Source organism: Rhodnius prolixus, unplaced genomic scaffold (assembly GCF_049639745.1).
Source record: "Rhodnius prolixus isolate KJV_2025 unplaced genomic scaffold, Rpr scaffold_1, whole genome shotgun sequence".
Taxonomy (NCBI): Eukaryota; Metazoa; Arthropoda; class Insecta; order Hemiptera; family Reduviidae; genus Rhodnius; species Rhodnius prolixus.
This window is the reverse complement of record NW_027411581.1, coordinates 46,730,024-46,753,651: the sequence shown is the minus strand read 5'-3', so window position 1 is coordinate 46,753,651 and position 23,628 is coordinate 46,730,024. Positions and strand designations below refer to the sequence as shown.

At 32.7% G+C, this 23,628-nt stretch overlaps 1 protein-coding gene and 1 long non-coding RNA gene across 3 annotated transcripts in view; one reads left to right on the top strand and one right to left on the bottom strand.

Moving 5' to 3' along the window:
* LOC141461146 (dual specificity protein phosphatase 22) overlaps window positions 1–23,628 on the top strand; it is a 64,973-nt gene that overhangs the window by 11,630 nt on the left and 29,715 nt on the right. Inside the window, exons 1-2 of one of the 2 annotated variants that reach the window (XM_074141903.1) lie at window positions 12,748–12,972; window positions 22,937–23,053. In XM_074141903.1, coding sequence (XP_073998004.1) covers window positions 12,910–12,972; window positions 22,937–23,053 — 180 coding nt within the window. In that variant the 5' untranslated portion in view covers window positions 12,748–12,909. Of the gene's footprint in view, window positions 1–12,747; window positions 12,973–22,936; window positions 23,054–23,628 lie in introns of those variants that run through there. The other variant, XM_074141912.1, reaches the window with a different exon arrangement.
* Window positions 912–3,364, bottom strand: LOC141461084 (uncharacterized). Its single transcript, XR_012462590.1, has 3 exons — window positions 3,230–3,364; window positions 2,797–3,158; window positions 912–1,165 (listed from the first exon to the last, which is right to left on the bottom strand). It is a non-coding gene; the product is annotated as an uncharacterized lncRNA (long non-coding RNA).

The window sequence follows — 23,628 nt, the reverse complement described above, 5'->3', positions numbered from 1 at the left end:
ACTACAGTTGAAAGTGCTAAAGATTGTTCCACATGTAGTTAGCGCTACTTTCCTCGATTTTCTGGCGTGAATTTTTTCCAACGCTAAGGAGAACCTTAAAGATAAGTAACTTTTTTTATTTTCTCAGACTGGCAGCTTGTAAAAGAATCTCATTCCGTTTGTGAATGTAGAGAATCGTTGAGGCAGCTTTCCCTATGCAAAATAGCAGTCGTTGAATGGTTGCCTCCTCGTTAATCACGTCCTTTATAAAGTTGAACTCATTAATATCAGATGTAAATATGAGATATGAATATAAAATAAATTAGCAGATGATAATTTGGTAAAGTAACATTCTTTAAATTACAAAAATAAAATATATTATAACTTCACAATCATTAAGTCTAGAACAGTGGTTCTTAACTTTTTCAAAGACGCGGAACACAATTATGTACATATTTTTCTCGCGGAACACTAACATTAAAAAATTTGAAATTCGGTATTTAGCAAGAACTTAAAATTAATGAATAATAAAAAATCGAATATAATTTTCAAAAAAGATATATAATATATTAATTAAAATTAAAAAGGATAAATTATTACATAGTTTTAAAAAATAAATTCTGAAAATGGAATTAATCAAATAATGAACATAAAAGTACGTTGCTACAAATAACAAATGTTGTAAAAGACTGACTTTTAAAGATCGGCCAGCTTTGGTAGTAGAAAATTCAAATTTAAAAAAAAAGGAACGATTTTTTGTTTTCGAATCTTTCTTAAGTTTCTAATTTTTAATTCATTTAAAATTGAAATTTCGCGGAACACTTGGACCATATTCGCGGAACACCAGTTAAGAACCAGTGGCCTAGAAAGCAATACTTTTGTTGATGATTTTTTGGAGGCATTTATTTGATTTGATTAGATAGTTCGAAAGACCTTCTGCTGCTAGTGTGGATGATATGTTTTTTGTAGTGAAATAAAAGCGAAAAAAAAGACTGTAATTTACCAGAAAACTCGAGTAGATTTTGTAATTTTCAAGAAGGAAATATTTTACTCTAAATACAAGAGACAAAAATTATTAGGGTTCATACGTATACAACAACAGCTTAATTTATATCTTTCATTAGTCTGCAACAATAAATTTTCTTATTTATCTTGTAATGTCAGTGCCTCAGTTTAAAATATCGTTCTGTCAAAAAAAAACAAACAGTAGTTAATTTTCACTTACTGTTCAAGTAATGCTTTTATTTAAGAGTTTCGTTTTCTAGATGAAGTTTAAAAGGTAATTGCAGAGATCTAGAAAAAAAACTGAAATTCTGGAAATTCTTCTTCATTAAAACTTTTTTTAAAATTTGTATTTTAAATTAAGTACTGGGGCTGTTCAAATTTAACGGTGGAAAGCAAGAATAAAGATATTCTTTGAAGCAGTTTTCGAAAGCAGAATTTGACGTTCATATTTCCTTGCTTTCTTTAAAGAGTTTTAATGTTATTATTTTGTAGTATCGGAGTTATGTTATTCCATATCTTGGACTACATTAAAACTCCTTCTGAATATGAAATTACCGCTTTTTTCGCTAATAAATTTTGCTGACTTTTGGTTGATTACGTTATTTTAAAAAAATGTTTATATGTATATAAACTGCTCTACAAAAAAAGTGGCGCACTTTGAAAAAAGCGTTTATTTTTTGTTTTATCACATTTTGGGCAAAGATTATTAGTTTTAATTATTTTCATAAACTGTCAGGAAACAATTAATCGAATCAAGGTCCTAAGTTTCACGTAAATAGAGAAGCAATTCCTCGTTTAATCCCCTTCAGTCTTTTTGTGTAAACAACAACATGAACTTTATTTCAACAGTAAATAAATTTATTGACCTCTACAGTTGCGTTTCGACTTTTTTCAAGCTGAAAGCATTGCAAACTCTGAATTACAGCAGAGCAAGTGGCCCGTATTATTGCATTAGTTGAGGATGGACGGAGTCAGCGGTACGCAGCACGAACGTTAGGGTTGCCTGAGACCACCGTCCGTAGAGCCATCCATTGTTACCAGGAGACAGGCCTCTGCACTCGCAGACAAGGTTCGGATCGACCAAGAGCCAATTGAACATCTTTGGGATGAGCTGGGTAGGCGATTAAGATGGAGAAATAATCCTCCCAGGAGCTTAGAAGAGTTGCGAGGTGCTCTGGTGGAGATATGGGAGGAATTAACACAAGATTTCGTGAGAAATTTAATAAGGAGTATGCCGAGGAGATTGGATGCAGAAATGCGAGCAATACACGTCACTAAAATTCTTTTTCTCTTTTTTTAATCGGAAGAAATACTTTTTTTTTCAAATTCATTTTTTGCTGGGAAGTACTTTTTTGTTAAATTAAAGGTTTTCATTTCTTTTAGATCATTTTTTTTTTATTTTAGCCCTCCCGTAACTTTATACTTCTTATATTTGCTAACTAAATTAAATGTAGAATAAAAAAGTTACAGAGAAAAAAAAATAACGCATTTTTAAAGTGCGCCACTTTTTTTGTGGAGCAGTGTATTTTAGGAACCATAATTTTCAACATGTTAGCATCATGACAATTTACTATTATCACATTTTAGAAACTGTTTTTGGAGATAATAGTTCACCTGAGAGAAGAACCTGAGACAAGTTTAACACTTAAAAGTTTAAACTAGTTTTAGTCAAACAATTTATAACTGTGTTGTAACACATTTGGATCTTGTAAGATTAACATCAATGTTGGTCTTGATAACGTTGGATAACAATTAAATTTATTATTTAACAAGATTTTAAAATGCATAAACTAATTTATTTATGAACATTACCTAGTCAATGTTTATGTACACTGATGACGTGGTAACCTGTACATAATATACAAACTTTGCACATCATATCCTAGAGCATATAATGGAACATTGTGTAGATGACTCAGTGCATGAATGATAAGCTTCGGTTAGGCTTTGATATGCATTATCATATGTTCATTAATTGCTTGTACATATTGGTTGCTGGACTGTTTTAATTATTCACCATTTTTTAGTTTTCATTAAAGTAACACGTAGTTTATTATTTCCAAATGATATTTTTGTTTTTAGAAAGCTACATTCAGAATAAGTAAACCCCTCTATAAGTGAGGTAGGAGAAGATTTCCAAGATACACCCTATGAAGTTCCTGATTCTGTATTTCCTAAAACGAAGTACACATATATATGATATATGGCGGTATGTCAGAAAATGAAAAATGATTTTATATTTTACCTTCAGTGAAAAAACAAAACAATACAAACAAACATTTCAGTTACATTGTGCTTGCATGCATGACTTGTTTACCAAAGTTGCCACCTATATTGCACAGCCAGCATGATCAAAATTAAGTCTCGTCGTTCTTCTTTTGTTTGTACCAACATGACATCCAACTTGTTGGTGAAAAACAAAATAAATGCTTTAGTAAAAAATCAGTTGCAATTACAGATGAGACTAATTTTGCAAACTAAATAATTCAGAATAATGCCCACTGATGATTATCAAATTCAATAAAACTAAATAAGCGCACGTAAATAAATCAAGGTTTTAATATAGCAGATTGCTGCAGATTTACTCACTGATTGAATTAATTATATATTTATGCTAAAATTCTTCTTTTTTATGCTTAAAAAATACACATTTTAATTTATCAATGCATATTTTATTTTGCTTATTTCTGCTTGAAGAAGACTTCGCTGGCGAAATGTTGAAAAGCTTGACATTTTACTTCAGGAAGGTCAGGCTAAGCTTAGAGTTTATTTTTGTTTCAAAAAAGAACTTTTAAAACTAATGAAATATTTAATTATTGATTCTAAATTTTTATGACCCAAAAGACGGAATATATCATTGTAAATTGCCTTCAATTAGTACACCTTTTCGTTTTAGGCTACACTTGCATTTGTAACATCTACACACCTAGAAACAAATTAAGAACACTAAATCGTAAGTTTGCAATAACATGGGAAACCATTGTACATAAACAGTATTTGTACATGCTCTTACTTTGCTGGTAATAGAGAGAAGTATTGTAATCGTTCAGATTTAAAAAGTTTTCAGTTTTTTGCTTAGTTGTTAGATACCATTAATCCGAAAAAATGGTTTTTACAGATAAGGTTTGAGTATGTGAACTCGTATGAGTGCGTGTAGAATTCACGCTATATTTACAGGCTATATTAAACAGTAAGTGACTTGCGATGAGGCCATCTTGATAACTTAGTGTTTGTCGCATCGGAATCGTTCTCGAAGGCAGCAAGCAGGTACAATCCCACAAAAGGTGATCCACTGTTTGTGTGCCCACCGAAATTTAAAAACGGAAAATTAAAAATTCCGCTTATTTGTTACCAGAGAATTCTATTATAATGAATCAATTATTCAGTTTTTTTTTTAAGGATTTTTTCACAAACGATTCCAATCGTTATCTTTAATGAGAATGAATTTTTAAATTTGAAGAAAAATCGGCAGATCGGTAGTGCACCTTTATCGAATCGATTTTTGGTTATTTTTTTCACAAACGATTTTTTTGATTTCATTTAAACTTTTTAAAGGGATTAAACTACGCCTTTTATTTGTAACTTTACCCAGAAAATTCCAGAAGAAGTGGGAAGATTCTTTTTCTATAGTGATAAGAATTAAATATGAATCAAATGTTGGGAGTTGAAAGAAAGATTATGAGTTAGAGTGTTGAGAATAGAAACTTGGTAATAAGAGATAGGGTTCAAACCGATTTTGTTTCTGCAAACCTCGTTACAATGACGAATTCGATTTGAATCAATTTGTTTATACTTCAAAGGAATGTTAGCAAAAGCAAATTTTTAAAATTCTTAATAACTAACTTTAATAATGGCTAACAAATATCTTGTACCTTCACTTATGGCTATGAGGCTTCATCCAATAGGACACGGAACTCATGGAATAGCTTTAATTAAATAATTAAATCCTAAAAATTCCATTCAAGTGTTGTCATTTTATAATTTTGATGAAAATTTGTGCCATTGCTGGACAATTGAACTTGAAGAAGGTGTTTTGTGCAGATCTACTTGTAAAATATAAAACGGATTTCTATAATGCAAGAGGTCGTTGACAATAGTTGGACTGGAGTCGGTTGCTAGGATACGCTGCCAGTACAACAATGTAAGAATGTAGATATTTAAATAATACATTTTTTAACCTGTAGTTAAAGTATAACTTGCTATACGAAGGGGTGACGTTAAATAATAATGAATTCAGCTTCTCAATTATGTATCACCCATACATAACCATAATGCATATTATTTCTCTTAAGCAGGAAGCCAGTAAAGATCATACACATTCTTCCGGCATCTTTTTCTTTCTTTATGAAGCCCTCTTTAATCCTTACATACGGTTAGCATCACTCGTTTTACATTTAAAAGCTCAGTTTTACTGTTTATCTAAATTCTTAAACATTGATTTTAATAAAAAGTACGTATATTATCCATGACATGGAAAAATTTCTTTACTTCAACTTAATTTTGCATCTCATTGGCTTAGATATTTGATTCACTATGTACCAAGCGAGCTGAATGATTCATTTAAGTTCCTTTTGCGAGGAACTTCTGCTGTGATGAAAGCAGCCTGTGTAAATACTGTCTTGCTATAAATGACTAACCACTTGAATCAATATGAGGCGAATAAACTTTAGAGTAAACACTTTTATATAGCTATTGCTTGTTCCAAACCATAACATTTTTCCCTACAATTTCTAAATTATTACAATTATTATCTCTTGGAAAAATATGTAAATTCTCTAAATTTCATGTGAAAACATGTTTTAGTTTTTTTAGGTTAACATTTAGGAATTTTCAATCGAAAATAATGATTTTTTTTTAGCACATGGTTTGCTTTTAAATTTCTAACTATTCGTCGCTTTACTTAAACGCCATTTAGTGTAATAGGAATATTGAAATAATATGCGATCTTTAAAACTCCTGCACTGGGCTTAAAACATCATGCTGTATGTTTTTAGGTCAATTTACTTTTAGTTCTCTAGATTAGGAAGGTCCTAAAACCTTCCTCTTCCTATCCTAAATCCTGAAGAAAAATTTACCTTTGATCTCTTGTTTGAGACTGTGATTTGCGGCTAACCCTGAAGCCAGTCCATATCTGTTGCTTCATTTGTTGGATAAACTCTATCTATCCCACTTAAAGTTTGCCCTAATCTCTTTCGACACTCATCCTAAATATTGCTAAATGTACGATCCGTGATTGGTTGATTGTTGAGAAATCAAATGGCCATGCGACCATTTCCTTTCTCTAAGCATTTTGGGAACTTTGTTGCCAATGGTATCACGAAATTTTGAGTTAACTCGCTAGAGTTTTTGGATCAAGGCACATATTAGAGGAATGGTTTCGTTATGTTCGTGAATTCGGTCTAGCAGTTTGTGTTCTCTCGACAGTGCGATTAGATTCTCTTTTTTTCTAATTTTAGGAGAATGTAAACTTCTAACTCTGCTAGTAAGTAAGTAACAGTAAAGTAAAGTAATCGCCTATTTTTTCAGGCGGGGCTTAACGTCCAACTACCAATTAGGTGTCGTGGACAGAGGCGGCTAGCAAACATACTTTACTGTAAATTTCTTGTATTAATCATTAAATAAAATCCCAGGCCTAAGACCGGGAATCGAACCCAGCACCACAATACATATTAGAACTCTGCCAGTATTTGTGCCCATTTAGTGGCCTAAGTTGGCCATATCTGCTTTTCTTGGACAAGAGTTGCGTTGTATTTTACGATAATTAATTGTATTTTCAAAAAGTATGAAACTAGTTTTAAAATCATCTCTACAAACAATAAGCCAATGATTTTCATAAATCGTTCTACTAACGGCTACAAACATAAATTAAACCTTGGCAGGTCTTTCAGGTTTATGTAGACACATTTACAAAGTGCAAATCAACATCCTGAAACAGCTTGGTCTGCTTTATTTAGTTATGTTACTTAAAAAAAAATTAAAATAAAAGAAATAAGGCGCATAAAACGACTGGTACCTCAGTTCTATGCCTAAACCGGACACTGCACTCTCTCATTACAACCGCCTTCCGTGCAGTACAGAAAATCTTAGAGAAAGCCCAACCTGGAATCGAATAAGAAAGAGTCTCTTCTAGATGAGAGAATCCTATCTTTCGGATGCTTTTTAAGTTGCGGAATCTACATGAAGTTGGTGAAGGTGATGAAATTGCCCTTTGCAATCGAAAATAGCAATTTCCGTTTAAAAAATGAAGCTTTTGTCTAGTTTTCAATAAGCTTTTTGAAATTAAACCTATTATGGGTATTTTCCAAAATAAGGTATTCACAAAAAAACAAGTCATATGAATTCAAAACGCTATTTCCTAAGTGTATTGTTGTAAATTGATTTTATGTAACTTCTAATAATCTCCTTAGAGTCATCTCCTTTTACAGACATACTACGATAGTGCAGCCTGAAGTCAGAATGAAGTGGCTGGGATGTTGGTATAATAATTATTATTCTAGAGGGTTCTAGACATGAAAATTGTCTCATGGGATATTCAGGATAAAAAAGATTAGGGAAGAGGAACCTAATGGATAAATGCAATTATTTCCTTCTATTTTTCCTTCTTTCTCTTCTCTTCTTCTTCTCCTAGACCAGGGTGGGCAACCTATTTCAAGTAGAGAACCATTTTATCTTAAATAATTTTAATAAATCTTACCAAGAGCCGCAAGGATGATAGTGTAAACAACTCTGAAGATCATTTGTATTCATAAATTATTATTTTATGATATTCAATAACATTTAAATGTTTTATATATTTACTTTCACATATTGCAAAGTAAATAAACAAATAAATAATAACTAAACCTGAGTTTGAATGAAAATGGTCCTAAGTCCTATATATTTCGTATTTTAATATAATTCTATTCAATTTCAAATCAATCACATTTTAAATTCTTTTTGAAAAAATATCTTTACTTCATTTGTTTCAATAAAATTGAAATATACAATTTATTTTGAAGGCTGAAGAGCCACAAAATTTGAATAGAAGAGCCGCGGGTTGCCGACCCCTGTCCTAGACCATCGTCTTCAATGGTCTTCATACTAGAAGTAAATATATTTTCTGTTGCAATTATTGGGCTTTATTGTTTGATGAATTAGATATTTATACAGTAATACCAAGAATCTAAAAGAGGTCGAGTGATTTTTTTTTGTTTTGTTTTTAACTGATTAATATGTCTCTGATGGTAAATGAAAGGCTGAAACCGGTCAAGGATGCAACGACGCCTGCTACGACGGATGAAATCAACGATAAGCCCTGCCAACCTAAACCACATTTACATGTTTTGTAAGTCTAACCTTTTTCAGGATGTGCTACCCTTGAAATTAGTATACGGGATCCCTGGTTAAGAAACCAAGTATTAGAGTCTAAGCAGATAAAAATATATCTTAATCCTTGCAGGCTCTGAATGCAGATAATTTGATTGCGAATTTTTTATTGATGGAAAAGACCCGTTGTTGCGTGACTTTAATAATTTGAGAAGAGACGACTAGTTGCAATGTAGCTGTGATACAGTAGAAGGTAAAAAGACCTATTAAATCGATTTCAGCTTTCAGTATGGTATTTTATAAGCAGAAATCAGGATCTATGATAAAGCTAACAGTCGATTATTATGTCTGTTACAGTTATCTATTCCGGCATAACCGGATGTACAAAAAAATCTTCACTCACATAAATTGAGAGCAACAAAATACGTATATGTGTAAAAGAAAAAAACTAAAAATCTGGCAAAATTAACTTACTAAATTTTTGAATAATTTAATTGACCAATTTTTATTACCAAATGTTTAAAGAATTATTGTTCAAATGAACTGCCATTGAATAAATTATTAATCCCTCACTTCCACCTGGAATGCTACTATTGTATTTGATTTTATTTGTATCGATAATGTACATCACCGCCAGAGTTGAAGTTGAGCATATAAATTTATAATGTCGCTAGGCGAATTCATCCTATCAACAGACAGATCGTGATCCAAACAACCGCAGCCAACTGTCAGCTGTAAAAGTGGGGGGGGGGGGCATTCGTCATGTCATGCAACAAAAGTACATCCTGCATTCTAAACCAGCTCTTATCTCTTCGCCTGATTTTACAACTAGGCAAAAATGCAGCTGCTCTAAAGAATTTAGATATTTGTGAAATATTATTTCATAATTTTTTTTATTTTTTGTGTCCGTAACTCATTTCATATTAATTTTTCATTTGAAAGAAAATTGTGAGCCATTCTAGTTAGAACGAGAATTGTTAGCTCACAAATTAGTGATGAGGTATTAATAAAATTATTGCCTCTTCGAACGATGTACCAAAATAATGTCTGAATAAAAAAAACATTAATCTTGCTCCTGTTTAAGAGATAATAAATAAAAATTGAATAAAACAGTTCAAAAAATTTAAGTTAAGAGTTTATTAGGAGCCCGTAAAGTATGTCTTGGGACCCCAATAAGTATGTAATTTTTTTAAATAACATTCTTCCTTCTGGTTAACCGCTTGTCTACTCTTGCCAAGGCATCCTCTATTCTTGCTCTTCAGGAGAACCAATTGAACCTCCTGCAAGTTCCCGCAAGATTGCCGGGAAGTCACGCTGCTGACGTCTTCCTTAGCTGTTTATTTTTTTGAGACCCCTTCTGGCTTCCGCCTATTTGTCAACTCCGCCATCTAACTAAGAGCGGCGTTCCCTTTAATCTCGAGCTCCACTGGAAAGGTGACCACCCCCCCAACAGGGGGTATCGAGACTCCAGTCGTCAATCTTTGCTGGATTAGAGAACCCTCAATATTTGTCTCTTGCGCTTTCGAGACTATTTTTTATGAATTACTTTTCATTTTTTGTTATAACTCACTCCTTTTCAAACACTCAAGCTCTATAGGGAACAAGAAGCTGCATTCGACCTTCCTCCTCTTTCAGAAGAAGCCATACCCCCACACCCACGAGTGAGCACGCCCACTGGTAGTGGCCTCAACAAAGCCCCCCGCCGATCGCGTCAGGCCCTTTATGCGGTCGCCATCCTGAACTAGCACCGCCGAGCAGATTATGCGCCGAAGGATAAGACCGCCAGATCTTGAAGGCTACTCCCACCCGGGTCAATGTACGTTCTGTCCGGCGGCCTGGGAGCGCAATAGTGGAGCCCAATTTTTAAGATTTACCCTCCACCTTGGGGCCCACCGCATAAGGAAAGCCACGAGCATCTCCCGAAGAGAGGATAGGCCGAAAGGACGAGTCAACGGTCAGTTGCCCCTTTAGACGCCTCTTACGTCAAGCGGAGGACAGTGGTCCTATTCTACAACCCCGGAACTACAGGGGAAAAATAATAAAATAATACTTAAAATGTTGACGCGCCGTAAGTCATAAAAAATAATAATAATAATTATAATAATATTTTTAGATTTCATGTGTTTTTATTATTAAAAAGAAACTTAATCAATCTGGATCGAATTTTAAGCCTTCAAAACTGAATCCCGTGTCCAGTTTTGTAATGATTTTGCGATGCGTAAATTTTTTATTTTCGTTACCTAGGAAACCTAGAACTTGGACTTGATTTTATCATTATTACACCATTCTTTTGTAACATTAAGAGTGAGTATTTGCGTTCTACATAATAATTAAATAAACGTTCATAAACATAATTTTCAGTTCTGAGGTCATGTTGCGAATAAAAACACTTAAATTGAAATTAGATTTTATAACGAGAAATTTTTTTAAAATAGTCATTGGTAAATTGATTCCCGGCAAATTTATTATTAATTTGTGGAGTAAAACTTTATTCTCAGCTGGGCTACATATCTGATATTGAATTAAATAATTCAGCCATTTTTGTTTCTATTTATGCTATTTATTTTTATTTATCTGTTTTCCCTCATTGCCAGTTTTTCAAAGTGCACTAGTTTTTCACCCAAATGTATCTCACAAAGTCCTTCGTTTTTCCTGAAAAATATAACTTAAATCTACTTAGATAACCCAAACGCAAATAGTACAAATATTTTAGAAATACTAGTTAAATTGATTTGTGATAAATATAAATTAAAAATGATTTTTGACGACTTTATTTTGATTATAATGTAGTTTATTTGTAAAATCATGTACGCTAACTTAATGTTGGGCATCCAGTAAAATGAAGTAAATGTCACGATGCGTAGGTAGTTTTGTTGTTGTAGCCACCGTGGGAATAATCAATGTATTTGAACCCCGGAGCAATTCAACAATCACAGTCAACAATCGCAAAAAATAATTTTGTTGTAGCAAAACAAATTAAAATTAGAGTAATGTAAAAAAAAAAAAACTTATTTTTATTAATTACAACCATTTATATGTGAAATTTTTCATTTTTAAATAAACTCAATCCTGGCTAAAAATGAAGTTGAAACTCGTTAAGGAAATCTGAGAGATGGGAAGTTGATAGGCAAAAGTTTGTGATACAAGTTAGATGTTCTTGCGTTTCCAAAAAAGGCTAACCCGATTAGATCAGACTGCACAACAGTTTTGGTTTAAATCTGTTCCATAAATTTATTAGAAGTACAATATTTGTTCAATTTTGTAGATAAGTCTTCTACATCTATTTGTCAGAAGGCGAAACGAAATCTGTACGCAGCTTGTTCACGTCGATACCATGTGAGATATGAGATAGAACGTCTACTTTCTCTAATCGATCTAATTTCGAATTAGATCAAGAGCGAAGAGGTCTTTAACATTAGAAGGCGACCAAATGCAGGTGGTGAGGTGTACTCCAATTATGCAAGTCTGAAAAAAAAACAATTTCTATTGAAAAATGAGAAATGATTGAGGTCCCAAATAAGCTCAGACTAGAAGTAGATCTCCAGTTCAAGTCTTGCTTCTTCACTTTGATTGGAACAATATTGATAGTAATGTACGAGCCTCCGCCGCGCGAGCGCGACATTTAATTCGGTACATGAACTTAAGCCCCGCCTACAAAATAGGCGCTTACTTTATTTGCTATTTTCTGAAAAAAAAAAGAAGGAAAATAAATATTTTTTACTAACAGCTCCATTTATATTATAGAATTCTTGCAGGATATAATAAAAAGGACCATATTTTGGTTCGTCCAGTAAGCCAAGGAGTTACGCCTCTTATTTCCTCTGGACACTCTTTCAGGACCCTTATTGACTCTTCATTTTAATTAATTCTCGTGCGGCCCTTCTTACCTCCAGCACTACCAAGTATCAGGAAAAGTAATAAATGGGCTGTCGGCTTGATTTAGTACACTAGGTAGTTATATAATAAATACCTGAAGGCAATACCCTGCCGAGGCAGCTCTATTGCCAATTTTTTTGCTTTCACCAGCTTTATCAAATATAGGGTATAACCTTTTCATAACTAATTTTATAAGTGGTAATTTTTTTCAACCACTCAGATTTTACAGATTTAGAGAAAATAGGGGGAAAAAACGGCATTTTCAGAAATAAATTCGAGTTGATGTTACCATTTCTTTTTGTAAACTGCGTTAGCGTCACTAAAAACGTGGATCGATTTTCATGAATTAGGTGTCATTATTTTGATTTGAAAAAAGGGGGAGCTGTAAACGCCCACTTCTTCAGAAACAATTTATTATGGTGGAGCATGTGCGAGAAGTTCATACCACATGTTTTCGTGTGTCTGCTACTGGCTACTGTAGTGGCTTGGCAGCATGAATTACTGAATTCCAATTGAAGCGTTGTGTATTTTGGATCTATAAGGAGTGGGGTGAAGGTCGGTGTAACCATAGTAACCGAGATCAGCTGTTTATCAGTATGGAGTGTGTTCTGGTTACTTTGACTCGTTGCTGCAAGCGTTCATTTCAATTCCACACGTCTCAATGGTACTGTGCAATTGTGTTACCAGTGTAAATGAGTTCGAATAATCTTTTGTAAAATTTTTCGCAGCCTTACTGTTTTTTTGATGACATCTACATCCTTAAAACCGAAGCACACCAAGAATTTTATTTGGAAAACACCCTCAAAGGTATAAAACGTGTTTTTATTTCTCAATTAAATTTCAGTTCTTTTTAGTTTTGGATAAGAATCTCCTTCTTTTTTTTTCTCTAACAATGTCGGAGAAAATTTCAGGCTGTGTGACTCATAGAAGTTTTCTATAGAAATTGTGAGCTACTGTTGTGAAACATTGCATTTTTACTTTTGCTTACAAAAGAAGTATTGCGATTGGGTCAAATTTGAGATTCCTTGTTTTCATTTTCATCTCTATGTACATTTTCATCGTACATGTTTGGATGTTGTATTTCTGTATATTTTATGTACGTGATCACTTTAGCTCTACAACGGAAAATGGCAGCAACTTTAAACTTATTATGTCTCTTGTTTACCCCCATGAGATCTTTCTGGATCTCTCCACTTAAGTGTTCATGCAGTGTAAAGTTTAAACTCAATGAGGATTAAATATGTTGCTTCGTAAAATAAAACAAGTGAATGAATGAATGACTTATATTTACAAAATATATGAAAATACATAAACAGAAAAGTATATACTTATTACAAAATGATATCCAATTAAACATAAATTAAATTATGAACAATGTAAAAAATAAATAAAAGTACGCTATTCAAAAAATTCAAAATAATTTTTCAAATAAAATAAAATTTCGCATCTTAAACAATGGCTCGTAGGTCGTCTGTCGAGAAATTCTGTTGTAAGTTTATAAATATAAGTTTGAAAGTGGATGATATGTAAACTACAAGAATAATAATGTACGCAACAAGCGATGAGGGGACAATTATAATAATAATTGTTATAATTGCGTATTATTAATTTATTTTAATTTTTATTTACATATATATTATTTATTATAATCAAATTCCGAGCATAACATTTTCCTGTAACGATATGCATCCCTGACATATTTATATAAATTATGTAAACTGTTAACATTATTATTACCATTTAGTATATCAATATATTCCTGCCACTCCAATCTCTTTTTCCCAAAAAACCGTAACCTGAACTCATTAAGTACAGGGCATACTGATATAAAATGGTGGGTGTCCTCGTTCACATTCATGTTACAGAGGGAACACATATAGATTCTGTCTCTTTTCCACGGTTGGTAATTTAATTCTAATAACTCCCCTGTGACACGAAAAATAGTCTGGATCAGATGGAAATTATTAATATCGTTAATATACTTGTTACCACTTTCCAAATTTAAAAATTTATACTGTTGGTGGAATTCGCTGTTTACAACTTTTTCCTGCCAATAAACTCTTTTAAACATTTCAAATGCAGGTCCATTAAAAGTGAAACAAACATTTCAAAATTATATTTTCCTGCTTGTACCCATAACTTGTTTTTGATAATAATTTTGGCAAGAAAGTTAGTTAAACGATCAGGGCTTTGGTTCAGTACTTTGTTTAAATAAAACAAGTGCGCCTTTATCTTTCCAATTTTGCTTAGACTAAGATCTATCACTTTTTGAAACTTCTATTTTTTTGGAATATATGTAGATTTTGGAGCTCCATAGAGAAATGTAGGGTAATGCTTTCCTTCTCGCTACATCTGCTTAGGGGACTTATTTAAGTGAAAAGAAAGGACTTATTAAGCCCTCAAAGCTGATTATATCATTTGTTTATTATCAGAATTATGTATTTATGTATTATTTAAATCTACACAGATTGTTAGTAGAGCTATATAGAATTGAATATGGCGAGTAAAATAAAATGGATGATGATTCCATTTTCTTTTACTGTACTTTCACATAAGAAATTTCGTTTTGTTTTACTATACTTTAATTCACACAAAGTGTTGTTTATGTGTAATAAATTCCTATTAGTTCTTTTGGATCACCCTGCCTGGTACTTTTATCACCGATAATGCAATTTATAGAATCTTTATAGTTTTATACAGAAGATATACGAGGGTCGTTTGAAAAGTCCGTGCAAAAATAAAAACTACTTAATTTTTTGGGGTAAACCTTTTTTATTTTTCAACATAGTCTCCTTTTAGACTTATACACTTCGTCCAACGCTGCTCTAGTTTGTTGATCCCTTCCGAATAATAGGATTTGTCCAAGTCTGAAAAATAGCCATTCGTTTCTGCAATCACCTCCTCGTTTTAATAAAATCTTTATTCCCGCCAGCCATTTCTTCATATTGGGGAATAGTGGTCCGAGGGAGCCAAGTCTGGAGAATGGGGGGGATGTGAAACGAGTTGGAACCCTATTTCCATTAATTTTGCGACCACAACTGCTGAGGTGTGAGCTGGTGCGTTGTCGTGATGGAAAAGGACTTTTTTGTGGGTCAATCGTGGGCGTTTTTCTTGCAGCTCGGATTTCAAACGGTCCAATAACGATGAATAATATGCACCTGTAATAGTTTTACCCTTTTCCAGATAGTCGATGAGGATTATTCCTTGCGAATCCCAAAAGACAGTCGCCATAATCTTTCCGGCCGAAGGAACGGTCTTCGCCTTTTTTGGCGCAGATTCCCCCTTGGTAACCCATTGTTTAGATTGTTCTTTGATCTTAGGAGTGTAGTGATGTATCCATGTTTCATCCACAGTGACGAAACGACGCTTAAAGTCCTGCGGATTCTTCTGGAACAGCTGCAAACCGTCCTTGTAACACTTCACACGATTTCGTTTTTGGTCAAGCGTGAGCAATCGCGGCACCCATCTTGCGGATAGCTTTGTCATGTCCAAATGTTGATGCAAACTCTGTGAAATCGTACAATTAATTTTAGTAAAAAATTCTGTTCTGATTTTTAGTTTGTTTACAGCAATAAATGTTTTGTGAAAATTTCGAAAAGTTTTAACTCGTTCTTTGTTCAAAATATGGGAATGAAGGATTGCAATTTTATTAAAATTTCACTAGTGAGAGTAGCTCTTTTTTGGGAGGGGGGTGAACCAAAATAGGTACTTCAGAGCTTCAGGGATTTATTGTTGTTTTCAAGAAATCGAGTAATCTTAACTAATGCAACAAAATATAGGGTGCTATTAATCCATTTCTTCTATTCAAAAACTTTACTTCTTCATTCTTTTATTCTATTCTATTAGGTAATAATTATAATTAGACTTATTTTACTTTTCTTGAAAATTGTTGCTTATCTTCAATTTAAGAAAATTAAAAGCCCAAAGTAGTTAAAAGTTTTTGATTACAGACTATAAACCAATTTTAGATGAATACTTCTAGCGCGTCATTTGAAATCTCTTCTTGTAAGAATATCTAGATTTAGTGAAGTAAGAAGTGAAAATAATTATTAAGAAATACCTTTTTCATGGTCAGTAATCTATCATTGCTGCTTCCTAAGAGTAATCTTATTTCACGAAGAGATGAAATAAGAAGCTTTAGGTAATTAATAATAAAAAGCTCTTGTGCTTGAAAATTTCTCTCGAAAAAGTAGCCAAGTTGGGTTTAAAGCGTGGATATAATGCACGACTTCATTATCTTGAGTCTGTTTCTACTTCATTCTAGAGATCGTTACTACTTTCCTTTCTGCGTAATCCTGATATATTGTCTATTGTGAAATGTTCGTCAAAACTAAGAGTGTCAGAATGAAAGATATCTTTCAACTAAAGCTTCGCAGATGCAGTTATAATCTCTTTCGTCTTCAGTAACGGAAATAAAGATGTTGGAACAGCAATGTTAAGTAAATAGCCGGGGATTGAAACTATTACATGTTCGCAATCTAACAATCGGATTCTCCTCTATACGAAAAAAAAGTTCGATTGTGTAAATATTGTGCGAATAATGTATTATCTAATTGGCCTGCCTTGGTCTTATCTGCCAGAAGTTTTTTCATTAATATTTAATCTCAATGTTAAGACTATTCCGCAAGTAACAGAACTGGAATTTGGCCTAATTAAATGCGATGAAACACCAAACTCAGAGAGATCAGGATATAAGCCACAGATTACGTGAACTATTAGATTGCAGGTAATGAGTTCTTCGTTTAAGTGTTTTAGAGATCGTCGCCTATTCGTTTTGAGTTTTAGTTTACGATGAGCTCAACGTGACCGTAATGTTTTTAATTAATAGAAGTAATGGGAAATTCAAGTGAAGTTACGCAGCACTGTGTTTCGTTTTGCGAACTGACTCATTATACTTAGCGTGCTATGCTGCATGGTTAATTAAACGATTCTCGAGATAATAGGAATAATTTAGTGAAGTCGTAGAGTTGGGTGGTTTCCTCACAACACCCATTCAAGATTGCTTTAATATACAAGCTTGGTCGTTACATTTGTGGAGCTTATTTGGGTTAACATACTTTATGTGCTCCAATTTTATTTTATTTTCTTTTACTGCCAACAGATGGAGCTGCCTTCCTTTGTGCCAGGTTTTCAAAATCGATTTATTACTTCAGAAATTGCGCGAACCCATAGAGAGCGGTTTCCTCCTAAAACTAACTAACTTAACATAAAGTTTTACTATCACTTTTGAAGTCCCTTGGGTCACAAAAAGTGATTTTTACAACTTGGACTGTTTATGAATGTGTTTTATCCAAGTCTCAAAAACTGGAAATCGGAGAAAAAGAAATATCATATTCCATATTTTGGCTAAGTGCTCCCTGGAGACATGACAATAGTTTTTGGACAATAATTTGTCCGAATGCTGAAGTACCATATTGGGTTTGTCATTTTTTTTTTTTTTTTGAGATTTTCTCGAAGGATCAGTTTACTGTCCCCCAAGGGCATCTTTCTCTGCCAGTTGAATATTATTTTAGGGAAACTGAGGTTATAAATTTTTCGATTTAAGTTATTGAAACATTCAGTTTTCTTTTTTGTTATACTTTTTTTTCTATTCATATTTTTCACAAATAAGTGAGAAAACTAAAATAGCAATAACAGTTAATTTTCTAGCGCTTATATAATGTGCATATCTGTCAAACCCATCAGAAAATTGAGAAGTGATCTCTTTTCATGTTACCAACGAGGCGTGTAATGAAAGCGTGTTTCAGTGTTTTGGTTCAGTCGGCAGTCAATATTAAATCAGGCTCTATTTTTAGATTTACCTCCTTATATTATTTTATTATACATTATTTATTTATGTTATTTCTCGCTTGCATAAAGTTTTCTGTAGTTTTTTGGGTTTCATTTATATGTCAGACACCATTTTACGCATATCTAGACTGATATTTTATTCATTTCATTGAACATTGCCAATTGTCTTTATAATTCGATCAAAAATTATATAATATGCGCAGTCTTCCAGACGTCCAACTACCTAACAAGTCAATAGTTCGATAATATTGAACTTCGATATCATTAACATTTAATAGCTAAAATGTCATGAGTGTTTTAGGAAAAACACAGTTCATTGTTAGTAAAAAAAAAATACTTGCATTCATTGAACATTCTCAATATATAGCCAGATTAGATGTTTACGAGGGAATAGTCTAGTTTTAAAGCCAAATTGATTGTCTTTCAAGTCTTAGATGTTATAAATCTATAATAGATAGTGGATAAAAAATGTCAACTAAAGATAGAAATGCGAAAACAAGCTACAGCATCAATCAACAACTGTAGCACAATATATGATTGGATGCACCTCAAGCAGTGGACATTTATTACTAGATAATCCTGGATTATTTTTTTATACGTATTTTAACAGATCATATCGGAGATTTCACGCAACATTAGACTTTACGTGATGAATATTGACACATTACAGAAACAAGAGAATCGATTTTCTCTTCATAGGAGCTTCTTACAGTTTTCCGGTGATGGACAGTGTTGCCTGTGACGAGAGAACACAATTCGGGGGCCGGCAATGCACTGAAAAAAGCTCCGGGTGCTAATAATCAAAGACGTTGACGCGCCTTAAATCATTAAAAAATAATAATAATAATAAAGAATCGTAAGACACATCCCAAGAGAAGAATGTTATCACTTCAAGTGGCAAAGGGTTGCCACTGAATGCAGAAGAGCCCAACTTTCCTCTACATTGCATTGTGAGAATACAGTTTCCATTCAACAAGATACTCGGGTTGCGCTGAGATTCCATCATACCTCAATTTTATTATCTCTAATCATATTATATTTCAACTCAGTTTATATCTAATTTATAAGTATAATTACTATAACATATATTCAATTTAGTGAACCGGAAATATTAAAATATCCCATTTTCTTATTACAATGTTTCCGAAAAATATCTCTCTCTTATATTACATTCAGGTAATGGAACCGTACAATATAGTAAGAATATGAATGTGGAGCAATTCGTGGTTCTTCAATCCTTGATGCAGGGTGAACTCTTTTAAGCCCTTCGAATGGAAAAAGAATAAATCCGAAAGTAGTACTTTTTTAAGTAGTCCAACCTTGAATAGTTTGGGAAAGAGCAACGTAGTAATTTATCAATTACTATGCAGTAAGGAGGTCGTGTGAGTGTTCCCATCAAATTATTTAACATCATAACATCGCTAATTTCCTCAAAGTGCAACACAAGAATAATATTTTCCATATGTAACACTGCATTGCCAATCCGAAGTCAATTTGACTCCAAAAAAAATAGGAATGACCTCTGTTTCCACATTTCATAGCTATCCCAAAATGCTCTTGGATATGCTATACCCACTCTCTCACCATACTTGAATCATAAGAGTCATTTTGACTCCAGATTGGCATTACACGTAAATATATCGGAGTCATTTCGACTCCTGATTGGTAATATAAGTAGATTTTCTGTTATTAACTTGACTCCAGATTATTGCCTAAATGCTTATTTGATAAATTTACATAATTTTCATAGAAAGTATCAAGGCACAATAAAAAAAGCCTCTTTCTAGAATTGATTTTCTGTCCGAATTGCAGCAAAAACTTGCAGCGAATTGGGTAATTTCCGATCCGTGTCAACAGCGCACAGTAATTGAAAAAATAGTGAATGTAATTTAAAAAAAATGAAAAAGCCCCTGATCAGAAGGCAATCAATCAGAGTTCTAGAAAATACTGAAATTACTGCGATCCTAAGTTGAAGTTAATTCCTTCTGCGTGAAAACTTAAAGCCGATTTGTGGACAATTCTCAATTCCTATTCTTTCTCATCCTTTAATGCAAATTTTATTATTAAAATTGTAATCAATATAAAAAAAAGATAAAAATAAATTATAGAGTCAATATGACTCCACATTGGCAATAACTGACTGAGTTCGAGCATTGGCAATGCAGTGTTAAGCTTCTGCTCCGAATGGGATCATCAATTTGTCTTCAATGTTAACTTGAGGTAATTTATTCTAATAACTTTGTGAATTTTATTTCATTTACTTTCAGTTTATTCAACATTATTTATTTTTGAGATTGTTCAATAATTTTCGGATGATCTTAACAATTTTAATAATTATTTCTCGCTTTTCTGCATTTTGACTTTTAAATAATGGTTACCATCGTATTTATTTGAATGAGTAAACACAGCAGATAACATGAGTATGTCTGATCTGAAATGTGTTCGATAAATATGCTTTGAAGATGTACAAATGATGTGGGCGACGATGACTGATGGGCCAACACAATCACTATCATTTTTCCCCTGCATATCATTTACCATCTCCTTCTATGTCACTCAGAACCTCTACATTCAGAACTAGAGGTTGAAGGTCTACATAGCGCTTTACATTTAATATAGGTCAGTTAGCCCATCTGAATGTATAAACAATTTGTTTTATCTAATGCATAAGCCTTTGCACTATATTATTTTCTGTATAACCACGAAATAATAACTGTTTTAGTTTGACCCATTTTGAAGGCAGCGTTCTTTCTCTTAGCAAAGTAAGCACATACAAGATTAAATTGAAGAAAATGCTTTCTTTTCTAGTAATTCAATAACCACTGAATAAATAATAACAGTTACGGATTTATTAAAAAAGAAAATCATTAAAATTTAAGCTTTATTTAAAGAAATAAATACAAGAGATATTTATAGAAACAAATAATATAGAATAACAAGACAAATAACACGGATGGTTCTGCTTTATTTAACTTAATTAACTAACATTTATTCTTAACTTATTCTCCTTTTCTGAAGACCAGAAGTAAGAATTTGTTTTGTTTTTAATTCATCCTCATTATTTTTGCCTTATAACTTAACCTACCCGTATTATTAGTTTCATCTTCTTACTCACCGGATATTGAGAGTTATAAGAGGTTCCTTGGAACAGAAAAACATTGTTCTCCTACATCTTTTCCGTGTTGTTACAACACTATCTGCTCTCTCTGATTTATTGTTTAAAGCTAGCAAGTGTGCAGGAGATTAAAATTACATGTTAGTAGCACGTGCAGTAAATAATAAATAAGTGGAATCACGGGGCTGTTAGCGTCTGCCAGTCTGTCTTCAGTTCTGTGAATGGACTTTGTAGGATAAGGCTTCACTTGCTAGTATCAGAATCAAATGATTATCAGCTAGAACAGGGAATTATGAAAACAATGTTTAAATAATTCATTCTAAATTTTATATGATTTGATACCAATGAAATGGACAGTCTTCTGTTGCATAGTAAGCTTTTTGTGAAAATTTAGTCTTAAAAAAGATTTTGATTTTGTGAAGATTTAGATGTTCAGAGGATCCTCCGAACTACTATGTCTTATTTCCATATTTATTACATCCAATTTTTTGTAGAATCTAAGTTAATTTAATAAAGAAAGAAATTAGATCGTATTCGTGAAAAATCTTGGAACAAAATGGTTTTTATTTTGCAATTTTTCCAGTTAGTGTGGATATGCCCTTGTTAGTGTCAGTTGCTAATCTAGAATAGCGTACTTTTGCCAGCAGTGGTGGCATCGTATAATTCAATTTAGCATCAAGTTAGAAATAGTGACAAAATGGAAACGTGGTGTGAATACGTTTCTTCCATTTTTGCGCCAAATAATTTTTCTTAAGTTAACATTACATTTTTCTGTAACAGTTTTTATACATATTGTTACAAACATGACTCATTTATATTCACTTTAATGCAATTAGACTTTCAAATTCTATTAAAGACAATTTTTGCCATTCGAAATGTATGTATTATATATATAATGCGGAACATTACCTAAACATATCTTACAGATAAACACTTTTATCGTAAGATGGAAGTCTAATTGACGCACTCTTGGTCAAGATTTATAAAAGTTCTCTAGCAATTATACGATTATAATTATATAATTGCGATATAATATATATAATATTTAATATAATACGATATAATTATATCGTAGGAGTAGTAGCTCAGCTTTGTTGTCTTCAACATTTCAAAAAGTCTTCAGGACAAAAAAAAAAAAAGGAAGAATAACTTCTCCAGTATTTATTTGGGAATGTTTTAGTTTGAGAATTAAATGCGTTAATTTTTCATATTAAAACTAGTATTTTAATTTATCATAAAACACAATCGTTTTCTTAATGAAATTGTTTCTGAGAATAAGTGTATAAGATAATTTAGGCTACATGATTTCTCTAAGGTATAAAATAGAATGGATATTTGTCACAAATAATTAAAAGATTATTTTAAACTTATGACTCTGTTAGGTTCTCGGAGAACGCTCCGAGAAGGTGAATCCTCGCTGTATCCGATGGATGGTAAACTCAGTATGCCAAGAAAAACTTACCACATTCCTTCAGGCAGAACTAGTTCAAATAAAATGGTGCTGTTTAGATTATAAAAGACAGATAATCATTTCCAGTTGTTGTAATTTTGTCAGACATCCAGGATTGTGCATGAGGAAGAGTACTGGAAAGCGCATTGTTAGCACCTCAATGGTTGTGCTGATCCTGGCGACAACCACAAAGCTAAGTTTCTTAATTCGAATCCCAGTACTGACCTAGATCTTAACAAGTGTTATGGAATGAATAAAAGAAATTATCGTAAAAGGCATTACCTGAGCGTTATTTAAGTTTAAAGGAAGCCTAAAAATTTTGTCTTAACTTTTTCCCCTTTGAGTGAATTCCTCGAAAGTTTCCCTGTGTTCACTAAAACTGAAATATGATTGACTAATGTCTTTTCATTTAACAGGTGTTACCCGGGCTTTATGTGGGCAACTTCCGGGACAGTAAGGATGCATCCCAATTAGACAGATTCAGCATCACTCATATAGTGGCCATACATGATGCCGCCAGGAAGCTTCATCCGGTTAGTATTGAAGATTTTCCAATTATTGCGTTTAATAGAAAAGTAGTATTTTATGTTATGGTATTGTTAGTTACTCTCTGGCAGTGAAAATGTGATCATAAACCAGAACAAGACTTCTCCATTGTGGCTGATAATACTTCTAACCATTCCTCCACTACTATTATCACATTGCCGACCGCACGAGTTGCAACTGAAGGGAACTATAATATTGGAGTTGATTATAGTCATCGAAGTGCGAGAAACTCTCTCTTGCAAAGTGAGCTTACAATGCTTAGATTTAATGTTCTGATTTTGTTCCTTTTATAATTGTAAATAGTTAAGAGCAAAAGGTGTAAACAGTGACTTCAGACGAAAAAAATGTATATTTGTACAGATATTTGAACAGAATGTATTATTCAAATAATTTGGCAGATCATTTGCACATTTACATTTGCATTATCTTGCGAAGACCTAAAATGACGAAGAAAATAAAATATATCCGCTGTTATAGGCAGAACATTATTGTGTTGCAACTCTAGCTACATTTCTTACGACAAATCGTCATGAATTATTATTCATGTTCATACAACTTAGTC